General features: G+C 39.9%; 1 protein-coding gene across 1 annotated transcript; it reads left to right on the top strand.

Moving 5' to 3' along the window:
• Window positions 1-322: 322 nt before the first annotated feature.
• Window positions 323-24,006, top strand: ACAT1 (acetyl-CoA acetyltransferase 1). The gene is made up of 12 exons (XM_032642131.1): window positions 323-481; window positions 10,987-11,034; window positions 12,106-12,223; window positions 12,503-12,598; window positions 12,799-12,899; window positions 16,413-16,556; window positions 17,315-17,465; window positions 18,380-18,475; window positions 20,209-20,322; window positions 21,185-21,249; window positions 22,869-23,026; window positions 23,558-24,006. Exons 1-12 carry the CDS (start codon window positions 410-412, stop codon window positions 23,676-23,678), a joined length of 1,284 nt encoding a protein of 427 aa, XP_032498022.1. The 5' UTR covers window positions 323-409; the 3' UTR covers window positions 23,679-24,006.
• The last annotated feature ends 1,685 nt before the right edge of the window (window positions 24,007-25,691 follow it).

Below are 25,691 nucleotides of genomic sequence, written 5' to 3'. Positions count from 1 at the left end.
CAAAATTATCTCATCATAAATGAAAAGCTAACTGGATTGCTTGAAAATATTTTCATGAATTTCCTTTGTGCTTTGTGGGTACTAAGTGAGAGAGGCAGGCCCAGTGAACAGAAAAGGCCCAGGTTACACATAAACCGCTGGTCTCAGAAGGTCAGAAGTAGTGGAAAGGGGACCTGGCACCTTATCAGCAGACTTCTAAGCCAGCACCTCCTTCCACGCGCCGCTCGGGCGTCCCAGCGCCAGGCTCCGCCCCTCCCCTCCTCTGCTGCCGGCCAATGGCCGCCAGCCGTCGCGGCCCGAGGCTGCTATTGGAGGAGGCGGCCAGGTCGGCGGTTGAAGCGGGGTCGGGGACCCGCCGCTCGCAATCACATCTCTCCGCTGGTATCTGTCCGCTCGGCGCTCGGCCACCATGGCTGTGCTGGCGGCGCTTCTGCGCGGTGGCGCCCGCGGGCGCAGACCCCTGCTTCGGAGGCAGTTGCAGGTGAGAGGGACTGGAATTCGGGCCTCGCCTCGGAAGTCTTCTGCCGGCGGCCTCGCGGCCGGAAGGAGCCCTAAGTGCAGGCCTGAGGAAGCCCCCGGAGGGACCCACGCCCCGAAAGCCACGCGCTCAGACTTGCCGGCTCGCACAGGGCGTTTCCATTCTCAGGGGCTTTCCCGGATCGTGATAATTGCTTTCTAGTGTGTCAGGTGGGGCAGGTATTTTGACAGGCAGAAAGGCGCGGGCTTGGTTCTGACCTTGCCGGACGGGTAGGGAAGGCCCGTAAAACTGTTTTCGAGCTTTTCTTTAAAACATGTTTGTGAGCGTTATTGTCAAGAGATTTTGATTTCATGCAATAGGTAATCATTATGGGCTTACAGGGTGATAATAAAAAGGTGTACCGACTCGGAGCAACTTCAAACCTATAAGGGAAAATAAATGGCTACTCACTTTCTTGATGAGTAATGCTTACGTATTAAGGGCGTCCAGAGCCGTGTTTCTCCTCTGGCTGTTGTGTTTAGGGAACACAGGAGCGACAGCCTTGAAAGAATCTACTATTTTCCGTACATCAAAGCAGGCTAGCTTGCACCACATGTTTAGGGTCTGGCAAAAGCTAAAGAGTAGGTCTCAGAAGTTCAGGGTGTGGTTGGTGAAGCTTGACTTTTCCAGTTTGGTTGGAGCAATAAAGTTTGAAATCCAGTCATATTGTAAGAGTTTGGATTTGACTTAAGTCAGTGAGGACCGTTGATATTTTTGTTCTTGTCATAATTAGAGGTATAGGAGCATTGAAGTGGGGAAAAAACTATTGTCTCTTAGGTGTGATGTAACTTGAACTGGTGTGTTGGCAGTAGGAGCTGAAAGGGAGGAGCACTATGCAAGAGATTGTGAAAGAATAAGTGTAGAACTTGACAAATGCAGAGTGAGGGTGGGAGCCAAGGGAAAAGGAAGTGTCTAAAATTAATCCTGGGTGACTGAGATAATAGAAAAGTCAGGAGGAGTGGGTTTCCAGGAAACATGAGTTCTTAGCATATTTGTTAGTATGTTGGAAATCACAAAAATGTACTTGGGTCATGCTGAGTTTTAACCAACATTTATTGGTGAATTAGGTGAAATAAGTACTCTAATTTTGTAAAAAACAAAACAAAACATAAACCAAGTGCAGAACCCTCTTAATTTATAGTTTAACTGGGAGCTTAAAATCAAACACAATTGTTGCTGATGAGAAAAATGAAGTTGTAGGTTATGTAGCATATGACTTGTGGTGTTCATTTAATTGAACTCTAGGAATTAGTTGTATTGGTTGTTACTTGAATTAAGTGGTCATTTAATGAACCATGGAAATCCGTTTGTCTTAACAGGTTTTCAATATTCAGTGCCATTTTGTGGAATGGAACTTGATCTCTAACCCATTAAACTGGCTTTTTCTCTTTTGCCTTCAAATACACACAGGTCTCCCTTATGGTCAAGAAACCTTTATGGACTTTATCAGAGCTTGTTGCTTTCCAGCTGGAATTGCTTTTTTCTTATGGTCAAAAGAGTAGTCCTCCTCGTCACCTTCGTTTACATCCATTTCTCCTTAAACCTTTGCAGTTAGATTTCTGTACTGCTCAACAGAAGAATACCAGTGATTTTCTTTTCCTGTATTTTTTCTTCTTCTTCTTGACTTTTCTTTGTACTATATTTGACACTTTTGACCATTCCCTCCTTTAAAGTCCTGTCTTGCTATTTTGAACCAAGATAATTTTCCTTTAATACTCAGACTTAAAAAAAAAAAACAAATCCTGCATTGTGCCAGTCCTGAGCCTATTTGTTCCCAGATTCATCTTCTCTTCTCTTTCTGTATTTCTGTGAGGCCGACCCTTGCAGGTGCCAGCATCATCTGGCTTCTGTCTGGGTTCAGAAACTGGTGGAAGATTGGGAGATAAGAAGGGAGAAGTCAGGATAATTATTTTTTTCCTCTCTCTACCTTAGATTGTGTTTCTGACAATGTCTGCCAGTCCTTTGGTTCTTGTTTCTGCCAGGTGACCCTGACCCCTTGGCTTTGGTAACCCTGCTTCTTCCCTTTGTCTTAACAGCCTGAGCATGCTAGTGCCTTCCTGTTGCTAATCTCTGTGCTGCTGTCCCCTGTTCTCAGCTCTTCGGTCACCTGTACATTTATTTTAAAATTTATTTATTTATTTATTTATTTATTTATTTATGGCTGTGTTGGGTCCTTGTTGCTGCGTGTGGGCTTTCTCTAGTTGTGTCGAGAGGAGGCTACTCTTCGTTGCAGTGCGTGGGCTTCTCATTGCAGTGGCTTCTCTTGTTGAGGAGCACGGGCTCCAGGCGTGCGGGCTTCAGTAGTTGTGGCTCGCGGGCTTAGTTGCTCCGCGGCATGTAGGATCTTCCCAGACCAGGGATCTAGCCTGTGTCCCCTGCATTGGTAGGTGGATTCTTAACCACTGTGCCACCAGGGAAGTCCCTCACCTGTGCATTTAATTCTCTGCATTAAATTCTGTTTCACATAGAATGGTTTTTATTTTCCTGGTTGAAGCCTGATGGATACTCGTGGTTTTTGCATTCCCTTCCCATTCCCTTTCACCCTGTGGAGTTTTGAACCTCAGTTCTCAGCCCTTTCTTATACAGAAAAAAAGAACAGAATGTTTTGGTAAGCAAGTAAGTGGTGATAGTGATCTGATTGGCAGTAAACACCGAGAGAAATGGATAGATTCAAGAGATAGCATGGAGATAGAATCTGTTGAACTTAATGACTGATTGGCTGTGAATGGCTGAGAGAGGAGTTCCACAGGCCTTGATGAGCCCAGCTACAGCAAGTGTGTAGACAGGAGAGAAGAGGGCTTTGTACAGGGCCTTTGGGAGACACTATTTCAGGACAGACAAAACAAGTGGAAACCCGTGAAGGTGAATGAAAAGAGAGGATGGTGTTGTGGAAGAAAACCAGAGGAATGTAGTGTCACCTGAAAGCCAAGGGAGGGTAGATTTCCAAGAAGGAGGGTGTATTAGTTTCCTTAGGCCATTGTAAGAAAGTACCACATATCAGGCAGCTTAAAACAACAGATATGTTGCACAGTTCTGGAGGCTAGAAAGTCCGAAATCAAGTGCCTCTTCTGTGCTTCTTGTGGTTTGCTGGCAATCTGAGTTCCTTGGTTTGTAGATGCATCACTCCAGTCCTCTATCTGCACATGGCAATCTCCCTGTGTCTTCACTTCCCTTTCCTGCATCCGTCTCTGTGTTCAAATTTCCCCTTCTTATAAGGACATCAGTCATATTGGATTAAGGCCCACCCTAATGAACTTATTTTGACTTGATTATTTCTGTAAGGACCACATTTACAAATAAAGTTACATTCTAAGGTCCTGGGGGTTAGGACTTCTTTTGGGTGGGGCACACAATGCAACCCATAACAGAGGGAGCATTCAACGATGTAAAAATTTAATATAAGTGTTTATATAAGATTTTAACAAAGGAATTATATAAATGAAATACATAAAATGAACATATACATAAAATGAAAAGCGTTGATTGAAATTAGCATAACTGTTTAATACTTGGAGAACTTTATAAAGGCCTGAAGAAATACAGATTTGGGATATCAGTTTTATGTAAGGGAACTTTGCTTCTGCATACAGACAGTAATATGCATAAACACAAGGTATTTTGAATACTAACTGCTAAATCCTCTAAGAAGTTGAAAAATTTTTTAAATGATTAATCTGTTTTCTCAAAATGTTTCCTTGATAATGGCTCAATTTCTAAATCATTTTACTGATTTTTATAGTTATTTTGGCATATGGATAGTTCTCATGAATTTGTCTCCTGTGAACAGAAATAATGAAAAATTAGTATCACTGATGACACGCTTGATTAGTGAAGAACATCATAAGCAAATCATTAATTACTCAAAAATAGTGCAGTACTTTGGAAAGAGCAGTTGCCTCAGCTTCCTAAATTTTATTACTATTTTAAATAAAATATATAATATGTATAACAAATATATAATATGCATATATGTATAATATGTAAACCATATGTATAATAGAGTGAGACTGTTTGGATTTGAAATCCCAGGTCTGCCCCATATTGGCTCTGTGACTCTGGGCAGGTTACTTGACCTGCCTATGCTTTAGTTTCCTTACTTGTAAAATAAGAATACTAATACCCACCCATTGGCTGGTTCTATATCTAAAACATATTCCATATACATCTGTTTGTATCCACCCCTCTTGTGACCTCCTTAGCACTAGCCACATGAGCTCTTGCCTGGTCTCCTTCCCTTTTTCTGCTCCTGCTCCTACAATCAGTTCTCTATACTTCAGCCAGAGTGGTCTTTTTATAATAGAAAAGCCTTCAGTGGCTTCTCATTGCACAGACTAGAATCCAGAGTCCTTCTCATGGCCTCTTTAGTCCCTGCTTGTTTCTTTAGTCTCAGCTCAGACTGTGTTCTCCTGAGTATGTGGCTCCCACTATACCGTTCCACTTTCTATACGTAGCATGCGCCAAGTTTGTTTCTAATTCAAGGCCTTTGTCCTAGTTCTTCCCAATGCATCAAATGTTGTTTTCCCTAGATCTTCCCCAGGCTGACTCTTTTTTTTAATTTATTTATTTTGGTTGTGTTGGGTCTTCGTGGCTGTGCATGGGCTTTCTCTAGTTGCAGCAAGCAGGGGCCACTCTTCATTGCGGTGCATGGGCTTCTTATTGCTGTAATTTCTCTTGTTGCAGAGCATGGGCTCTAGGCACGTGGGCTTCAGTAGTTGCAGCATGTGTGTTCAGTTAGTTGTGGCTCGCGGGCTCTAGAGCGCAGGCTCAGTAGTTGTGGCACATGGGCTTAGTAGCTCCGCGGCATGTGGAATCTTCTTGGACCAGGAATCGAACCCATGTCCCCTGCATTGGCAGGAGGATTCTTAACCACTGCGCCACCAGGGAAGTCCCCCCAGGCTGACTCTTTAATATTCAGTTTCTTAGCTCCAGTGACATCTCCAGAGAGCCCTCTGTGGAACATCCCATGTAAAATAGGCCCTCACTCTGTAGCTTATTATCCCATTTTGTTGGCTTCAAAATATATTTACCCTACCTGAAATGTGTTTTTTTTTTTGTTGTTGTTTTTTGTTTTTTTGCGGTACGCGGGCCTCTCACTGTTGTAGCCTCTCCCGTTGCGGAGCACAGGCTCCGGACGCACAGGCTCAGTGGCCATGGCTCATGGTCCCAGCCGCTCCACGGCATGTGGGATCCTCCCGGACCGGGGCACGAAGCCGTGTCCCCCGCATCGGCAGGCGGACTCCCAACCACTGCGCCACCAGGGAAGCCCCTCAAATGTTTTTCAGAGCTGCTAGTAAGCACCAGACTTTGTTCATTTGTTTAGCGTTTCTTGCCATCATTGGGATAAAAAATAAAATCAGTCTCTTCTTGAAACTTACAGTCTAGTGGGGAGACAGGCCAGTGAGGGTTACAGAATTATGTGTTTGGGACAAATAGAGTGTGCTCAGGGTGTGCAGAAGCTAAGACTGGAGTGTCTACCTCTGCCTGCATTGTCAAGGGTGGTCTCTAGAGTTCTTGGGGCAGCTGAGCTGTCCTTGAAAGATGATTGTGATATGCAAATAAAACTTAACTAGTTGTGTTCATTTATCACATATTTATCACACATTATGTTCAGTGTTGATCCTACTATAATTTTGTCATTCCTGGGATATTTAATGAGCTCTAGGCACTATGCCAAGTGACAAGGATGTAGCAGTGAACGAGAAAGGAGGAGGAAGGGAAGGGGGAAAGACAGGACTGCTCTCAGAAGCTTGCATTATACGGAGAAAGAGAGATTAAATATGTGAACCCTGTATTTACACAGTGTGAGATGTGCTTTGAAGGAAATAATCATGTTGAAATAGAAGCCAACTTTAAATAGTCAGGGAGAAGCACTCTGGGGTTGTATCATTTGAGCTGAGACTTGAAGAACAAAAATGAATCAGCCAAGGCAAGCTGGGGAAAGACTGTTACTGGCAGAGGCACACTGCAGAGAGCTTGAGGTGGGAATGGGTTCAGAACAAAGAGGAGGCTGGTGTGGCTGGTTCAGAACAAAGAGGAGGCTGGAGTGGCATGAGTTTGGAAAGAACATTAGAAAAGAAGACCAAAAGAAAAAGGAAAGAACATTAGGAGCCAGATCATACCATACCATCCAGATCATCAGGAGCTCCAGTTCCAGGAGCCAGGAACTTGTACGATAAGGGTAAGACTGTGGATATCATTCCAAGAACAATGGAAAGCCATCAAAGGATTTTTTTTTTTTTTGCTGTACGCGGGCCTCTCACTGTTGTGGCCTCTCCCGTTGCGGAGCAGAGGCTCCTGACGCGCAGGCTCAGCGACCATGGCTCACGGGCTCAGCTGCTCCACGGCATGTGGGATCTTCTCGGACCGGGGCACGAACCTGTGTCCCCTGCATCGGCAGGCGGACTCTCAACCACTGCGCCACCAGGGAAGCCCCATCAAAGGATTTTAATCAGGGGAGCGATGTGATCTGATTTACATTTGTGTGTGTATGTGTGTGGGGGGGTTGTTTTTGTTTTTTTGTGTTTTTTTTGGCCACGCCACACAGCTTGTGGGATCTCAGTCCCCCTGGGATCTCAGTTCCCCACCAAGGATTAAAACTGGGCCACTGCAGTGAAAGCACCAAATCCTAACCATCGGACCACCAGGGAACTTCCTGATCTACGTTTTAAAAACCGAATGGACTGAAGAAGGGAAGCTGGGGATGCAGGAAATGAAGTAAAAGGCTGTTAAAGTAGCAAGAGATAGTGGCTGGGACTAGGTGGCAGTAGTGCAGATGAAGCAAAGTGGAAGAATTTAGGTATATTTTAGAAAGTATTGATAGTACCTGTGATAGAGTATCTCTAGGTATTAGGCACAGATGGAGGTGAGTCCTAAGATTTTGGCTTAGCACCTGGGCAGATTGTGATGTGATGTCTTGAGGAGAGAAATGCTGGAAAGAAACTAGTGTTCTACTTTTCCGGTTATCACGGCGTGAGGCACCATGAGCAGCAAAGTCTCCCGTGACACCCTCTATGAGGCGGTACGGGAAGTCCTGCATGGGAACCACTGCAAGCCCCGGAAGTTTTTGGGGATGGTGGAGCTTCAGATCAGCCTGAACAACTGTGACCCTCAGAAGGACAAACGCTTCTTGGGCACTGCCAGGTTGGCACCATTCTCATCCCACCCAGCCCTCAGTGTCCCTGTGCCCGTCTCCTCCCTTCAGGCTCTGGTTGAGGCTGAGATGGCCTGGCACATGTGGCACTGAAGTGCCCGGGTAGTTCAGACCCCCTGCTCCAGGCAGGTGTGGCTGGACAGACCCCCACACTGGGTCTTAAAACAAGAGGGGAGGGACTTCCCTGGTGGCACAGTGGTTAAGAATCCGCCTGCCAATGCAGGGGACACTGGTTTGAGCCCTGGTCCTGGAAGATCCCACATGCTGCAGAGCAACTAAGCCCGTGTGCCACAACTACTGAAGCCTGTGTGCCTAGAGCTTGTGCTCCACAACAAGAGAAGCCACTGCAATGAGAAGCACGTGCAACGCAACGCAAGAGTAGTCCCTGCTCGCTGCAACTAGAGAAAGCCCGTGCACAGCAATGAAGACCCAACGCAGCCAAGAAATAATAAATTAAAAAACAAACAAACAACAACAACAAAAAAAACAAGGGGGGAGGTATGGGGAGGCCTTGGCTGAGCCTGCTGGCTAGTTTGGGAAGCCAGACTAGCTGTTGGTGAATGTGGATGCTCTGGGCTTAAGTCCACTCCCTGCCCCAAGTTCTCCATATGTGTTCTGGGGGACCAGCAGCATTGTGATGAGGCCAAGGCTGTGGATATACCCCACATGGGCATCAAGGTGCTAAGGAAACTCAACAAGAATAAGAAACTGGTCAAGAAGCTGGCCAAGAAGTATGATGCCTTTTTGGCTTCAGAGTCTCTGATCAAGAAGATCCCATGAATCCTGGACCCATGCCTGAATAAGGCTGGCAAGTTCCCTTCCGTGATGACCCACAATGAGAACATGGTGGCCAAAGTTGATGAAGTGAAGTCCACGATCAAGTTCCAGATGAAGAAGGTGCTGTGTCTGGCAGTGGCTGTTGGCCACATGCAGATGACAGATGATAAGCTGTGTACAACATCCACTTAGCTGTCAACTTCCTGGTGTCATTGCTCAAGAAAATTGGCAGGGGATTTCCCTGGTGGCCTAGTGGTTAATAATACACCTGCCAGTGAAGGGGACACGGGTTTGATCTCTGGTCTGGGAAGATCCCACATGCCACAGAGCAACTAAGCCCATGCGCCACAACTACTGAGCCGGTGCTCTAGAGCCCGCGAGCCACAGCTACTGAGCCCACGTGCCACAACTGCTGAGGCTTATGCGCCTAGAGCCCGTACTCCACAACAAGAGAAGCCACCACAAGGAGAAGCCCACATACTGCAACGCAGGGTAGCCCCCACTTGACACAACTAGAGAAAACCCGTGTGCAGCAACCAAGACCCAATGCAGCCAAAAATAAATAAATTTATTTAAAAAAAAAAATTGGCAGAACATTTTGTACATTAAAAGTGCCATGGGCAAACCTCAGAGCCTGTACTAAGGCACAGCTTAATAAACCACACTCCCACCATTAAAAAAAAAACAACTAGTTTTCTAGGTTGGAAATTGAGAGACATGAGTTGGACATTAAATTCAGGCTATCAAGTTGGCACTTGGATATATGAGTCTGGAGGTCAAGGCTGGAGATAGAAATTTTGAAATTACCAGGACATAATTGCTGTTTAAAGCTATAGGGCTAGATATGATTAAGGAGACAGTGAAGATGGAAAATTAAAAGGGGCCTGGAACAAAGCCCTGGGACATTCCAGCACTTAGAGGTTGGGAAGGGGAGGATGAAACAGCAAAGAAGACTGAGAAAAATAACTAGAGAGATAGGAGGGAGACTATAAGATTGTGTTAAAATGGAAGCCAAGAAAGTGGAGGGTTTGTGTAGTGGTTTACACATATTACCTCATTTGATTCTCACAACAACATGTGGAGAGTATTTTAGAAAACTTAATGCTCAAGAATACTCAGCTAGTAAGCCTAGGCTCTTAACCACTGTGCGTGTTTCCCCAAGGAGAAAAGTGAGTCCCAGGTTGCTGAATGGATAAGATGAGTATAGTGAAGTCTTTATTGGATTTTGCTATCCAGACATTGTTGATCTTGGTCAGAGCCAACAAAAGGATAGATAAAAGTCAGATTGGGTGGGGTTGAACAGTAAATAGGAGGTGAGGACAAGGAAGCAAATTGTAGGTAACTTGTTGGAGAACTTCTCTTGTACAGAGGAACTAAGAAATGAGGTGAAAGCTCAATGGGAGTCCGGGTTAAGAGGTTTGTTTTTAATTCTTTCAGGTGGGAGGAAGCCTATTACTATGCTTACAGAATAATCCAGGAGTAAAGGGGATGAATGATACTGGGGAGAGGGAAGGGATAACGGAAGATGTGGCATCTTTGAAAAGGCAACTGGAATGGCATCCAGGGCAAAGTGGAGAAACCAGGGAACCTTCAACTAAACAGAACCAGAGACTTTAAAGTGGTTTAGAAAAGGCCCTTTGATTGCAAGGAACAATATCCCATTTCACACTAGCTAAGTAGAAAGGGACTTTTTTGAAGATATACAATAGGCAAGCTCTTTGGACATCCAAGTTTAGGAAATAAAGTAAAGCTGGCCTTGCTGGGACCCTAACTAGAAAATCACTAACTATGTTATCTTCTTTTGTCTCTTGTAGTGTGGCATGGTCTTTTCTTCCTTTTCTGAGTGTATATATTCCATTCCTTTGCTTCTCTGCTTACTTGTGGCTTTTCTCTTTGCTGTAACCTCTGCTTTTACATGGTGTTGCTGACTAACTCCAGCCCCTTGGGCCTTTCACTTCAAGTGCTCATCATCATTCAGTTGATTGGGTCTCTCAGAGTGCTAGAAGTCCATTCCATTTTTGGTCCTGTCAGCTCTGGCCAGTGGGAGGACGATGGGAATCACCTTGTACTTAGGGCTGTCCCTTCCAGACCCTTTGGAGAAAGGGGTGTAGCTGGAGAGGCAATGACTGGCATGTTTACTACAAGTAGGAAATTTAAATTCAGAGTTGGGTCACAGATAATACGCTAGAATCCTTCAGTGTAAGTAGGTTATATAAGCAGCAGCCCGATTTGGGCTTACTTAATTTAGAACTTAGATTTAACTTAAAATTACATTTTATAAGGCTTATACTTAAAAAGGCTTAGAAATTTTAAGATGATAAATTCATCAGAAGTTAAAACATACATTTCCAATGAACAGTTAATCAGATGAGAATATTACAAAAGTAGTAATTTTAAAAATTGTAACAGTGATATGTGAACAGGAAAATTTGGAAATTAAAGTATAATGCAGCAAAAAGAAATAACCATAATCCCATTACTGAGAAGTATAAAGTGATGTAGGTTAATATTTTTTACATCATAACAAATATTTATATTACAGGAAATAAGATATGTGGAACGAAGTTATGTATCAAAACCCACTTTGAATGTAAGTATAAATTTAAATTGTGCTTTAAAATTTCAAGCATTTAAAGGAAATGTAGTCTATTGAAAATGCATATTCTAAAGCATGTATAGATGAGGGTCAGCTTGGGATGATTCAGTGGTTAGGAATAGCTAATTATTGAAATAAGTCAGACTCCCAAATTACCCTAAAAAATTTCAGTCTAGCGCCCTGCATAATTTCTGCTTCTTCCCCAGTCATTGTCTATGGTAAACAACCTTCTCTAAAACTAGGCAGTGTTCTTCCTTTACTTTTGGGAACCCCCATTATATTGTGTTGGTTGGTCATTGCAGAGGCCACATGGAAGATACTAGAAGAAAGGGGCTGAAGGAGACTGGGGATTAGACAGGAAGGACCATCACCTGGTCACCTAGTGCTTCCTGAGGGGTCCTCCTTTTGTTTCATAACGGTTTCTAAAAAGACTTAGTAATAGCCTTCGACCAGAATCTAGGGAATGATTCTCTTATTATCTATGAGAATTTATGTATGTATGTATGTATGTATTTATCTAAGAGCATGTAGAAGGCAAGCGTAAGGCGTAAGGAGAGAATTGTTAAAATAGTGTTTTGCAATATTTAAGAGAGCTTTTATCTTTTTCTTAAATTTTATATTGTCTTATTAATAGTTTAAGAAATATGGCTCTGGGTGTGTCCTAGTTAAGTGGTATGCCCCCACTAACATACAGGTCTTGACCCTAGACCAGAGTTTGCCTTCAGTAAGGAAGCCCTTTAATTAGGGCTTTTTATGCAGTTAACAAGGGTAAACTGATCATTTCTTAAATTTTGACTAAGGAATAGAATTGAACCTTAAGCTTCTGGTCTATGCCTATTTTAGAACTGGTTTTTCTTAGGTTTTCTATTAGGTCTTAAATCATAAAGTACCAGAATTGAACTGATTTTAGGGCTGTTCTAATATTATTTTCATCTTTGATGGGTAATTAGTCATTCATAAAAAGTCTGTTTTTTGGATAATATATCTATGAATTGTTTATTTATGAAAGATGATGTGGGTAAAATATTTAAATATAATAATTTTTACCATCTTCTGTCTTGCCAGGAAGTGGTCATAGTAAGTGCTGCAAGAACACCCATTGGATCCTTTCTAGGCAGCCTTTCCTCTCTGCCAGCCACTAAACTTGGTTCCATTGCAATTCAGGGAGCCATTGAAAAGGCAGGTTAGTAGTGCTTTACTTTTGGTGTTGAGGGGTAGTGATTCAATGGAACAAATGTTTATTTTGCACTTACTATATACGTAACACTTAGAAACGAATTAATGCCTACATTTCTGAATTCCCTTGAAAAGAAATCCTTGTACTAGAGTGTTACGAATGAAGCTCAAAACTGACAAGAAAAAGAAACCATTCCTGCTATATAATGTCACGTACTTTACTAGGTAATTACTAATTATTAAATTGAATAAAATATGGAAATGTCTTTTTGATTTTTTTAAAAAGGGATTCCAAAAGAAGAAGTGAAAGAAGCATATATGGGTAATGTTCTACAAGGAGGTGAAGGACAGGCCCCTACAAGGCAAGCAGTACTGGGTGCAGGTATTAGGACTACATTTTTGCTTTTATACTTAAATGTTTGACATGGCAAAATGGAGGTCATTTCAGCTTAAATAAAATGTATAATAGACTTATATTGGCAGAAGAAATGTTGCAGATTATAGTTTAACATGCTCTATTTTATTACAGTTTATTTGAAGAATATCTTTGTTCTTCAAAAGTATGATTTATATTGGTTTTAGGCTTACCTATTTCTACTCCATGTACCACTGTAAACAAAGTTTGTGCCTCAGGAATGAAAGCCATCATGATGGCCTCTCAGAATCTTATGTGTGGACATCAGGTAAGAAGTACCTTCTTTTCCATTTTATAACTAAAATAATATGCAGTACTAAAAAACACTAAAAATCTAAGCATATTCATACTCTAGAAGTGAGATTCTTTCTCATAAGTGCAGTTGCTCTGTTGTTTCAGACACTCAGGAGTGTCTGGATTTGCCAATTCCATTTGAAGTAGAGGTCAAAATGATAGCTCAAGTGTCTGGTATTAAAAAGTAGTTTTCAGCCAGGATGTTTTTGTCTTTGGGTGCCCCTTTACTTAGAGATTCTGGTTGATTTTAAGACACTGTAAATTTTGTCTGTGCTAGAATGAGAAGGGTTTTTATCATAAATGAGAATAAGGTGCTGACCCTGGGAATCAAATCGTTGATTGAGCCCAAAATTGATGACTAATTTATAGCTCCTTATGTTCAGGTTCAGCTGTAAAATTGTGCAGGCTTTCTATTGGCCTTGATGATTTTGATCTTGTCTTTACCTGAGACTGAGCAAGAGATAGGCTGCTCAGCAAACATATGCTGGATGTTAGGAGTCTAGACCTGGACTCGTAGACCTAAGAGTTTATCAGATCCAAGCCTTTTTTTCAGTTGAGGAAAGAGGTTGAGTGGACTACAAACACAGTTACAGGGGTAAAATTAGAAAACAGGTGTCCCTATCCCTGTCTAGTGCATTCCAGCCTATCAGGGTATAACACACCAAGGTAAAAATCAGTTGTGAGGTGTTTGCAGATTATTTCTTACACGGACAAGAATCATAATTATGCATACCCTTGCTGTTACTCCTCCCTTGCGTTGTTTCCAGTTGTAAGGCAAGCCAAAGAGAAAAAAAAGTGATACCTGATACACATGCTAAAAACTGAGATGGTATAGAAAAGTATAAAATGAAAAATCTTCTTTCTTCTTGCCCCACTTTGAATCTCTGACTTATTCATCACTTTTTTGTGTATTCTGCCACCGAAGAGCAGAGAAACTTTGGGGAAGTTTCTTAAACTCAGTGCCCCATGTAATGTCTTGGAGGTCATTCTGTATCAGCACATAAGATAGTACTCTATTGAACTGAACAACTATAATATACTTATGGGTCCTTATTGAATGGACATCTAGGTTGTCTCCAGTTCTTCACTATTTTAAATAATGCTGCAGAGAGTACCCCTATATATATCTTTGTGTAATTATACTTAAATCAATTCTTGTTAATTCACTGTACTAAGCAGTATAGTATAGTGGTTAAGAACAAAAAGTCTGGAGCCAGACTAATTTCAAATCCTGGTTTTGCCCATCATTAGCTGAGGATCTACTATGTGGACATTCACTGGAGATTGGTGAACAAAATATTAAAAAATCTCATCATGTGCAAATCTGTCTTTTGGAAAAATTCCTAAGAGGAGAATTTCGGATTCAGAGATTTAAAAATTTTGATATTTTCAAATGCTTTCCATGAAAGTTATACCAGTTACATATTTTCCATAGCTTATGAGAGCTCGTTTGCCTATACACAAGGTAACACTGACATCAGGTATTACCAAACCCTTGTCAAACAGTCAGGAAATTGTTTAGATGTTTCAGAATGGTTTGAATGACAAGGAAAATTTTGTCTCAGTTGATTTTTTTGTGGTTCTCTAGCAAATGCTTTCAGTTAGTGTTCTTTGATTCATTTGTGCATGTATAAAATTATCTGACTTAGAGGAATACTAGGAATTGCCTTATTTTGAATGGTCACTTTTATTATATTCTGTAGAATAATTGATAGCTTAATTTCTGTCACTTATTATTGCCATCATCCCCAGAAAATAGTAGTTCAGGATAACAGAATAAAACTTTTATGAGAACGATTTGAGGCTCTCCATATTTGAAAACAGGCAAAATATTTAGGTTTCTTTGGTACAGAACTTGTTTGTCTTTATTCTTTTTTTTTTTTTTTTGTGGTACGCGGGCCTCTCACTGTTGTGGCCTCTCCCGTTGCGGAGCACAGGCTCCGGATGCGCAGGCTCAGCGGCCATGGCTCACGGGCCCAGCCGCTCTGCGGCATGTGGGATCTTCCTGGACCGGGGCACGAACCCGTGTCCCCTGCATCAGCAGGCGGACTCAACCACTGCGCCACCAGGGAAGCCCATGTCTTTATTCTTGATTAAAGACTGTGAGAATATAATATTGGCTTTAATTTTATATTTATATTAATGTTTTATATTAAACTATTTTTTAAAATTAGCACTTATAATGCAAATGAATTTTTGTTAATCTGTAATTACAGGCTAGTTGATTAATATTTATTAAACTTCTACTATATATGCCAGGCACTAATGACATAAAAATAGATATGACAAGTGTTTCTGGCCTCAAAGGAGCTTAGTTTAGTGAGAAGATTTGACACATAAATATAGCTACAGTACAGTGTAATATTATTAATAAAAGCAATGCACAGTAATTGGGGAACACAAAAGAAGGAAGGGAAACTGTTCCAAAAAGGGATAGAAATACGTGGTCAGGGAAAGCATGAAGTGGCTGTGTTTTGATTAGTTTTAAAGGAAATGTAGGTGTTTTACATGTTGGTGGATAGGTCAGAAGTGCAGAGGTGGTGTGAATTAGCACGGTATCTTTGAAGACTTGATTTTCTTTCTTTTTGGCTGCACTGAGTAGCATGTGGGATCTTAGTACCCCGACCAGGGATTGAACCTGTGCCCCCTGCAGTGGAAGTGCAGGGTCTTAACCACTGGACCACCAGGGAAATCTCTTTGAAGATATTTAAACAGTTCTGTATGACCTCAGGTGTAGGTCCAGGCATGAGACTGGAAAGGGAATGAGAAGTCAGATTGTAAAGGGCCTTATGTGCTATGCTGGTGAGTCCTGTAAGGAGTGGAATGACCAGACTTACAGTCTAGCCAGAATGACTCAGATGAGTATAGATGACACTTGGGTGGAAGGACAGGCTGCATATCAGATGATCAAGTAGAAAATTACTATAGCTATCTGGGAAGAGCTGATTGGGAGGATCACAATCAAGGAAGTCGGATTATTTCCGAGAACTGAGATTACGTTTTTGGCAGTGTCAGTGAAATGAAGGGTTAGAAGAATTTCAGAAGATGGTTCTACATTAAAGATTCCTGGCATTCTTATTAATGTCTGATTCTGATCTTAATTATCATTACACGTTTCAGACCATTTCCTTTTACCAGCGTCAAGAGGGTACTTCCTATAGTGACTGTATAGCAAATGTTTAATGAAGTCCATGTAGAATACTTGTTTGTTGTAGCTGTGTAAAGGGTATAATGGGTTTGCAGCTACAGTTGACCCTTAAACATGGATTTGAACTGCCTGGGTCCACTAAATGTGCAAATTTTTTTCAATAAACATGTACTACAGTTGAATCTGTGAACCTGTAGAACCATGGATAGGGAGGGCCGACTGTGAAGTTATACACAGATTTTCAAGTGTGTGGAGCATTGACGTTCCTAATCCTGGTGTTGTTCAGAAGTCAACAGTACTACTTGAATTGACATTGGGTTTTTGTGTTTTGCTGAGCAGGATGTGATGGTGGCAGGTGGGATGGAGAGCATGTCCAATGTTCCCTATGTAATGAACAGAGGAGCAACACCATATGGTGGCATAAAGCTTGAAGATTTGATTGTAAAAGATGGGCTAACTGATGTCTACAATAAAATTCATATGGTAATTATTGCTTTTTAATGGAGAAATGCCATGTATATAAAATACTGCTTGATTTAAAAAATATATATATATATATACTTTAATTAATTTTTATTTATTTATTTTTGGCTGCGTTGGGTCTTTGTTGCTGCATGTGGGCTTTCTCTAGTTGTGGTGAGCGGGGGCTACTCTTCATTGCAGTGTGCGTGCTTCTCATTGCGGTGGCTTCTCTTGTTGTGGAGCACAGGCTCTAGGTCCACGGGCTTCAGTAGTTGTGGCTCGCGGGCTCTAGGGCACAGGCTCAGTAGTTCTGGTGCACAGGCTTAGTTGCTCCACAGCATGTGGGATCTTCCTGGACCAGGGATCAAACCCATGTACCCTGCATTGGTAGGTAGATTCGTAACCACTGCACCACCAGGAAAGTCCAATATATATATCTCAGAAACTGAACTGAAGGATATAAATGTTGATTGAGCCATTCATTTTAGGGAAATGTTTTTCTAAGCTCATTGCATCAACTTGGCTCAACTGTTGAATAAATTGCCCCACACTGAAATAGGACATTTTCTGACATTTAATAATGGATTCCATAGGTGTTTAATTATTTGTCTTCAAAATAGCAACTTCTGGGCTAATTCAAGTATTTGAGGATGAGACATGAGTAAAAAAGTTACCTAGTACAGAAAGAAGTATATTTTAAGAAACTAAATTTAACTACTAACCACTATTTTATGTTATGCAAAGTTAATTAGTTTTTTAAAACTTCCAACTTCTATCAGGGCAACTGTGCTGAAAATACTGCAAAGAAGCTGAATATTGCACGAGATGAACAGGATACTTATGCTATTAACTCCTATACCAGAAGTAAAGCAGCATGGGAAGCTGGAAAATTTGGAAATGAAGTTCTTCCTGTCACAATTACAGTAAAAGGTTGAAGGATAAATAGATTTTAATTTTTAGTAGACTTTATGTGTTGCTAAATATTTTGTTTGAGTTTTAGTACATTTTTATCTTTGTTAATTTCAACTGAGGACGCTGACACTGCTGCTTATGGTTATTAAAGGGAAATGTTGCTAATTCAGAGGTAAATTTAATTTCTAATATAATTTAATTTAATTTCTAATATAATTCTTCCTAATATAAGCAACAGACAACACTAAGTTAAGTGAAAAGGGGGGGATTTATTAGAAGGCCACTTGGGGATTCGTCCCAGAACTGAAAGATATATGGCAGCAACCAGTCAGCTCTGGGAACTTCAGGGATTGGAAGTGGGTAGTCAGTACCATTAGGACATGCTGTCTTGGCTTTTCTGTGCTGCTTTTGTTCTTTATTGTCTCAGCTTTTCTGTGGTGCTGCCTCCATCTCCAGGGTCACATCTGTAGGGCTCTCAGTCACAAAGGAAAGAGACCTCCTCACCAAATGCAGCAAAATAAATCCACAGTAAAGACTCAATTAACTTGGTTTAGGTTACATTTCGATTCTAGAAATAATTACTGTGATAAGAATGATGGAGTACCAAAACTTATCCAGCCTAGGTTGAACATCTACCCCTGGGGTTAGAAGAATGAGGTCTGTGATCATAGAAGGAGGCTGAGAGAAGAGAATGGGATGTGGCTAAATAGAAGATTTAAATTGCATCAGGCTACTTAATAAACTCTTCTTTAAGACACTAACAGAAATTATTGATGGTAGATTCTTGAGTGGAATTTACTTGGGATGGTTTAAGGTATGTGGGCATACAGGGAAGCACAGACTACCAGGCACCTTGTGTACCATTTCTTACTGAGCAACTAATTATTATCTTCACTGCTAAGATTACTTAAATTAAAAGATTTTTGTTTTAGGTAAACCAGATGTAGTGGTGAAAGAAGATGAAGAATATAAACATGTTGATTTTAGCAGAGTTCCAAAGCTGAAGACGGTTTTCCAAAAAGAAAATGGTTAGTATTAAGAAATGAAGCATAAGAAAAAAGAGTCAGTATACCATATCTCGTCTTAGAACTGCCTGAGGATTTAAAAAAATTCTAGAAAACAACTAGATGGTATTTAACATTTTCAATGTATCAGGCCCAAGTGAAGTTAACAAAACATATGATATTTATCCAAAGTATATTTAAAATTGCTTAACAGTTAATATTTTCTTTGCGTGTCTGTGTGTGTTTGAACTTGTTTTTTATTATTAATTTTTATTGGAGTGTAGTTGATTTACAATGTTGTTAGTTTCTGCAGTACAGCAAAGTGAATCAGTTATGCATATACATATATCCACTGGTTTTTAGATTCTATTCCCATATAGGTCATTACAGGGTATTGAGGTAGAGTTCCCTGTACTATACAGTATGTTTTTTATTAGTTATTTATTTTATATAAACAGTTAATACTTTCAATATATAAAGCCTCTGGAACAGGTTGTAGAATGATGTAGAACAGTTTTTCATATGCACTTCTTCTTGAAAGTTTTTCGTGATATGAAAGTCAAGTTTACATATTATGTTAAATATCTGTAAGCCTCTGGAGGACTTAAGCTGATAGATGTTTTTCATTTTTGTATCTCTAGTGCCTGGTTCTCAACAAATAAATGTTGAATGTTAGTGTAAGTGGGATCCCAGGTTACTAAATCCTTTTAGGAAAAAAGGTCAGTTCTGCTTTTAAAATTGGCTGTATACAGCTGCGATAATAATCTGAAATAACTTTTTTCCCTTTTTTGATTGAATTTCTCAATACTAACTATAGGAGTGGATTAATCTTTTTTATTAAAGCATCATATAAAAATTTATATTGCAGGGAATTCACCGATGGTCCAGTGGTTAGGACTCTGTGCTTCCGCAGCAGGGGCACGGGTTTGATCCCCAGTCGGGGAACTAAGATCCCACAAGCCTCACAGCTTGGCCAAAAAAAGAAAAAAAAATTTATATTGCAAAAGTATAGTTTTATAATTTTAGCAGCAGTCTATTTTAGGGTCTTCATTGGTATTTAAAAGAAAACAGCTTAATTGACATATAATTTGCATACCATAAAATTCTCCTGTTTAAAATGTACAGTTTAGTGACTTTTATTATTCATTTAACTTCAAGTGATTGTAGAGAAGAAGAAATACCTGATTTTGACACTGATTTGAAAAATATATAATGAGTGCCTGCTCTACTGTGAATAAGCAAAGACTTAGTGTTTGTTTGTTAGGAAAAGTATGAAGTGGTCCTTATCTTTGAGGAATTATGAACCAGCATTTACCCAGTGCCATCACACATGCCTTTTGAGGTAGCTTTGAATAAACTGTTACAAAAAACTAATGTAAGGGGACTTCCCTGGTGGTCCAGTGTTAAGACTCCACGCTCCCAATGCAGGGGGCCTGGGTTCGATCCCTGGTGTGGGAACTAGATCCCACATGCCACAACGAAGATCCCACAGGGGGCAGCAACTCAGACCCGGTGAAGCCAAATAAGTAAATAAATATATATTTTTAAAAATCTAATGTAAAAAGGCATACTGACATTAATTGTGTTATATACATACACATTTAATTATGTGTATTTTCCTGAGGGCAGGAATTATCTCCATCCATATCTTCATGCATCTAGCAACCCAGGCAGTATTCTGCAGAAATTTGTTAAATTGATCCAAACGAATTCAGTGTGAAAGAATGTTCTGATGTCATGCTCATTGATACTTTCAGGTACAGTAACAGCTGCCAATGCCAGCACACTGAATGATGGAGCAGCTGCTATGGTTCTGATGACTGCAGATGCAGCCAAGAGGCTCAGTGTTAAACCACTGGCAAGAATAGCAGGTAGAAAATGTTCTGAACTTGTTTATTCCTAAACCGCTATATTCTTCCTGAAATTGAGGTTCTTTGCCAGTAATATTATACGTAATATTGAAGTTGGCTATTTCTGTCTGTAGGTTGTACTTTGTGACAGAATTTAACTAGTACATGTTTTAATTGAGATAGAACCTCCTTCAATATTTTCGTTAGTATTTGATTTGTATAAGAGAAAACTTTTAAAAATCTTTCCCTATCCTGGATGATGTGTGGGAGACTACAGGGTACATGTTTTCCCCTGGCACTGTGGGGAAAGGTAGCCAGGTAGAATAAAAAGAATATGGGCTTAGGAGTATAGAGATACAAAAAATTTAATTGTACTGGCATTAATTATTAACTGTGTGGTCTTGGCATGTCCTCAGTCTCCTTAAGACTTTTTAGCTGTAAAATCTGCCTTGCCTTCTTCATAAGGAGTTAAACAGATACCATTTTGTTTAGATCATGGTTTCTTAACCTCAGCACCATTGACATTTCACAACAAATAATTGTGTTGTAGGAGCTATTCTATGCATTGTAAGATGTTTAGCAGCTTGGCTTCTACCCATTAGATACTACAATAAGTGGCATTCCACCTGTGCAACAACCAAAAATATCTCTAGATAATGTCAGTGTCCCTGGAGGCAATTTCCCCTAACTCCCTATCTGTGAAAGTCAATGGCTTAGATGACTGGTATAATCTTGTAAAGTGTAGAATCTTAGAAAAGGCACAAATACATTTAAATACACTATAATGTTTAGGAAACTTGCATTTTTGCATATTATATGAGTTGTTAGATATAGCTTTGGGTGCTTGTAAAAAGATTTTAACGATGTATTTTTTTTAATAAAGCATTTGCTGATGCTGCTGTAGAACCTATTGATTTTCCAGTTGCACCTGCATATGCTGTACCTAAGGTGAGAACAAAATAACAGACCATAACTCATTGTGCCAATTTCTGTTTTTGCTTATACCAAGGTTGCATGTTTTAGATTTTACATGTTACTCATCCACCAAAGCATAGAGGTAGCTTAGTTTCAAATCTTCTCACTTCTCCTGAAAACAATTAGAGAGCAACAAGGATAACAACAACAAAAGTAAAGGGGCAGCCCACAAACTATATTTTCAGCGGAGCAGATAAAAACTACATGATTGAATTCCTTGTGTGGAACTCACATACCTGGAATGGCAACCGCAAAGTGGGAGGTTGGTGCAGCAGAGAAAAGAAGGGAATGCTGAGGGTCCAGGGTTCTAGAATTCAAAGCAAATATTCATTACTAGAAGGAGCAGTCTTCATCCTGAAAGGGAACTCACGGGAGCTGGTCTCAGAGTAAAACTGGAGATGGAGAGGACCTATCTGCTCCAATTGTCAGTCTGAGTCTTTGTGGGAAGTTACTAAGGGGTCCCAGGAAAGGAGACAGTGTTGTGTTCGTTTAGGGGTTAAGGGGTCTCAGAAGACTCCAGCAAATGTTCCCTTTCAGAAGTAGAGGGCCTCACCCTGAAAGAAAATGTCTGAGGGTGGCACCCAGATTAAAAAAAAAAAAAAAAAAAAACCAGTGGGAAATAAGGATAGAGAAGGATCAGAAACAACAGGGAGTGATGATCTGTCCAGAGGTGGCAGATCTCAGAAAGCAACACAGTTATACAGCTTCTGAAAGTGAATGTGCATCACATTGGAAAGGAAGGGTGATAAACACTTCTCAGCTAGATTCTGAGAGCTAGAAAAGTGGCTACACTTAGGTAGGTACCATGTTTTGTCTCACGGTGTTGGAACTAGAGGAAGCTGTTGGAGCTGTACAGCTTAGAAAGCTACCTGAGCCTGCTGGAGGAAGAGAGCAAGGAGGAACAAAAGTTTCATGTTAATATTATTGTTGCTCAGAACAAAAAAATTTCTAAAGATAAACACCCTCCTGCAATAGCTGAGGAACTATCAAAACAAGAGATCATATAATAAGACTTTAAATAAATCATTTACAATGAAAATACGATAGCTCTGAATAACTGTGCCCCAGATAACCCCACAGCAACTTTTATAAAGCAGAAACTCTAGGGGATGCAATGAAAAATTAGTAGAGACTAGTATACCTCTTTCATTTGATAGATAAAAAATCTAGAACTAAGCAACATATAATCAGTAAAGTAGATCTTAAGAATATGTATCAACTATGTACCCCTAAATAAAGAGTATATTTTTTTCAGTTATCCATGGAATGTTCAAGAAAATGAAGTTTTCTCTCTCCAAAGTAATAGAAATACGATAATGCAAACAAGTCTTTGATTACAATGCAATAAGATGAGAAATTAGGGCATTCCCTGGCAGTCCAGTGTTTAGGATTCCACACTTCCACTACAGGGGGCACGTGAGAAATTAAAATCAGAAAATAAAAGGGCCCTTCCTCCTGGAAACTAAGAAACTCCATATTTATGTATTACATCAAAGGGAATTATAAACGAAAATTGCAGAATTTCAAGAAGATAATGAAAATAAGTTTTGACTTAATTATCTGAACATAATCTATATTTTTAAAAAATTTAGGTTCTTAAAGATGCAGGATTGAAAAAAGAAGATATTACAATGTGGGAAATAAACGAAGCCTTTAGTGTGGTCGTACTAGCAAACATTAAAATGCTAGAGATTGATCCCCAAAAAGTGAATATCAATGGAGGAGCTGTTTCTCTTGGACATCCAATTGGGTAGGTAAAATTATAAAGAAAAATATACCTAGGTTAATGGCTGCCTTTGTATATTCCTATCAAAACTTAAACTGCTTCATGATAATTCTTGTTACTCTTGGTTTAACAGTTTTTCTTCCCACCCATCCTTCATAGGGCAAATACCATTTCTGATAGGATCCCCATTGAACACAGATCTATCACATCTGTTCCTTGAAAACTAATATTGTTTTATGTTGAAGAAGATAATTTAAGAGTAAAATCTATGCTTGGGCTTTTCAAAAAGCTGTAACCATTCTTGGGGCTTCCCTGGTGGTCCAGTGGTTAGGACTCCACGCTTCCACTGCAGGGGGCATGGGTTCGATCCCTGGTTGGGAAACTAAGGTCCTGCGTGCCGCTCATTGCAGCCAAAAAAAAAAAGCTGTAACCCTTCTTGAAACAAGTCTCCCAAGTTAAAGTAAAGTAGTTAAATTCAGCTATAAGTAATGGCTAATTTGGTTATTCATACAGTCTGTAAACCATTAAAGTACCAAAATGCTTTCTTAATCCTAGGATGTCTGGAGCCAGGATTGTCGTCCATTTGGCTCATGCCTTGAAGCAAGGAGAATATGGTCTTGCCAGTATTTGCAACGGAGGAGGAGGTGCTTCTGCCATGCTGATCCAAAAGCTGTAGACAACTTCTGTTGTCTAAGGCAACAACCCTATGTAGCCAGAAAGGCCTGCTGTAATCAGGGTGACTGATTACCCTGGGTCAGCTTGTATGAAAATAATGTTTCACTTTTTATTATTTTCAACTCTTTTTAAAAAAATAAGATAAAAAATCAAATCCCCAAACCTTTTGAGGTTACACAGTAATTTTTTCTTCTAATTTACATTGTTTCTAATCTTGAGCACATTTTTGTTATAAGGCTGTACTGTTTAAAATACCACTGTGCAATATTAGTGACTTATAAGTAGCTAGAAGCTTCCACTTTAGAGAATAAATCTTATTTTACATTTTTGAGGACTGTTAAAGATTAAGTGAATGTCACTAATTTAGATTTAATAGACCCTTCAAAGTAAGAGCAGTTATTCTGTGCAAACTAGGAATGCCTCATATCATTAGTCAAGAAGCCAAAGACTGTAGTGTTGCTAGAAACAGGAGGAACCCATGTGCTCAGGTCTGAAGTGGGTGCAATTTCTCATAACCTCATCATTCAGAATTTGTTTGGGCGTGGGGGTTAGGGTTTTTGCTCTGAATTACTACAGTAGCACAGAGTGGGAAAGAAGGTGGAAACTAAACTGCTCAACTGAATGGATTTCTGAAGGGAAGAGATCGCCACTTTCATTATGCCACAATGCCTGTTCTTAAGCAGAAGAAAATGCAGCACAAGTATCTTGAGTTGCAGCTCATCTAGAAAAAAAACACACTGTAGGCAGGGGCTATGCACACCAACCTCAGCTGCAGTTCTGAGAAGGGAAACCTGTTTAAGTTGATGTTGACAATAGTTGGGGAGTAGAGAGGACAGAAAAGTGGTATTACATATATCTCATGGCAAATAATTCAGTGAATCCTTATCGTTGAAGGAAAAAAAAAGATAACATGGAAAAAAATTGTTCTTAAGATTCAAAGACTACTTTCAAAAATATCTGTATAGTAATTACAGCTCCCTTTTGCAGCTCATTATGTGCTAAGTAGTGTCCTAGAGTCTTTATTTGTATTAACTCCTTTAATCCTCACAAAAACTCAATAGGGTAGGTACCATTATTATCCCTCCTATAAAAATAAGGAAATTGAGGCGTGGAGTGGTAAAATAAATTCTCAAGGTCAAATACCTCGTGAGTAGCTGAGATGGATTCAGTTCCAGGCAGTCTTACTCCAGAGCCCAAGTTCTTAACTCAGTATGTTTGGCTTCTCAGTCTCAGATAAGTAGCTGCCCTAACTGTAAGAGGAACTGGGTAAAATACATGGGAAAAAAAAAAATCCAACCCAAAATATTTAGAATACTTCATTGAAGATAAGCAGAATTAACAATGAATCCAAAAGTCAGTCATCTGGAAAACTTAAATCTGGGAGTAAATGAAGAGAGAAAAAGAAAAGACACAGAACCAACAAGTAAATGGTATTTATTAAAAAGGAAAAAGAAAGGTACTCTGAAGTAATAATTATAATATAAGAGAAAAACTCAGATTTTTACTAAGTGTGCAGATTTAGAAGGCCTTATTTCATTAACAGAATTAACAGAATCACACTAATGTTCTATGGAAAAGACAGTAAAGAAAAAAATTCTTCAAACAGCTAGGTAGAAAAATTGGTAACCTTAGTCCTTATTTCTATAACTGTCAGAAGACAAGTGACCAACATCTACATATTTTTAATGGAGTAAGAGTGATAAAGATACTAGAAAGAGTGTCTAGGCATGCAAAAGCTTAGAAAATGTAGCACTGTGATGTTTCCTCCAAAAATGACAAAGGTTTATCAGCACATGGAAAGAATAATCAAGAATTTGGGAGTGTGAAAGTTAAATTTTAAAAAAATGATTGAGGACTGACTAGGGAGCAAGGGAAGATGGGGTGAAACAGGGGTTTAAAAAATATATATATATGTATATATGCTAAATAAAGGGAAATGCCATTGGAATGTAAAAAGGAGTTCCACATTTTAAATTACTATAGAAGATAAAAGCTGAAAAACCCAGTTACAAAG

This window comes from Phocoena sinus, chromosome 8, assembly GCF_008692025.1.
Source record: "Phocoena sinus isolate mPhoSin1 chromosome 8, mPhoSin1.pri, whole genome shotgun sequence".
Classification (NCBI taxonomy): domain Eukaryota; kingdom Metazoa; phylum Chordata; class Mammalia; order Artiodactyla; family Phocoenidae; genus Phocoena; species Phocoena sinus.
Note: the sequence above shows the minus strand (reverse complement) of the source record. Positions and strands in the feature narration are given on the sequence as shown.

Coding starts and splice junctions, on each gene's coding strand:
- ACAT1 (XM_032642131.1), top strand. CDS start 410: ATGGCTGTGCTGGCGGCGCTTCTGCGCGGTGGCGCCCGCGGGCGCAGA. Junction 11,035..12,105: donor TATCAAAACCCACTTTGAAT/GTAAGTATAAAT, acceptor CTGTCTTGCCAG/GAAGTGGTCATAGTAAGTGC. Junction 12,599..12,798: donor GCAAGCAGTACTGGGTGCAG/GTATTAGGACTA, acceptor TATTGGTTTTAG/GCTTACCTATTTCTACTCCA.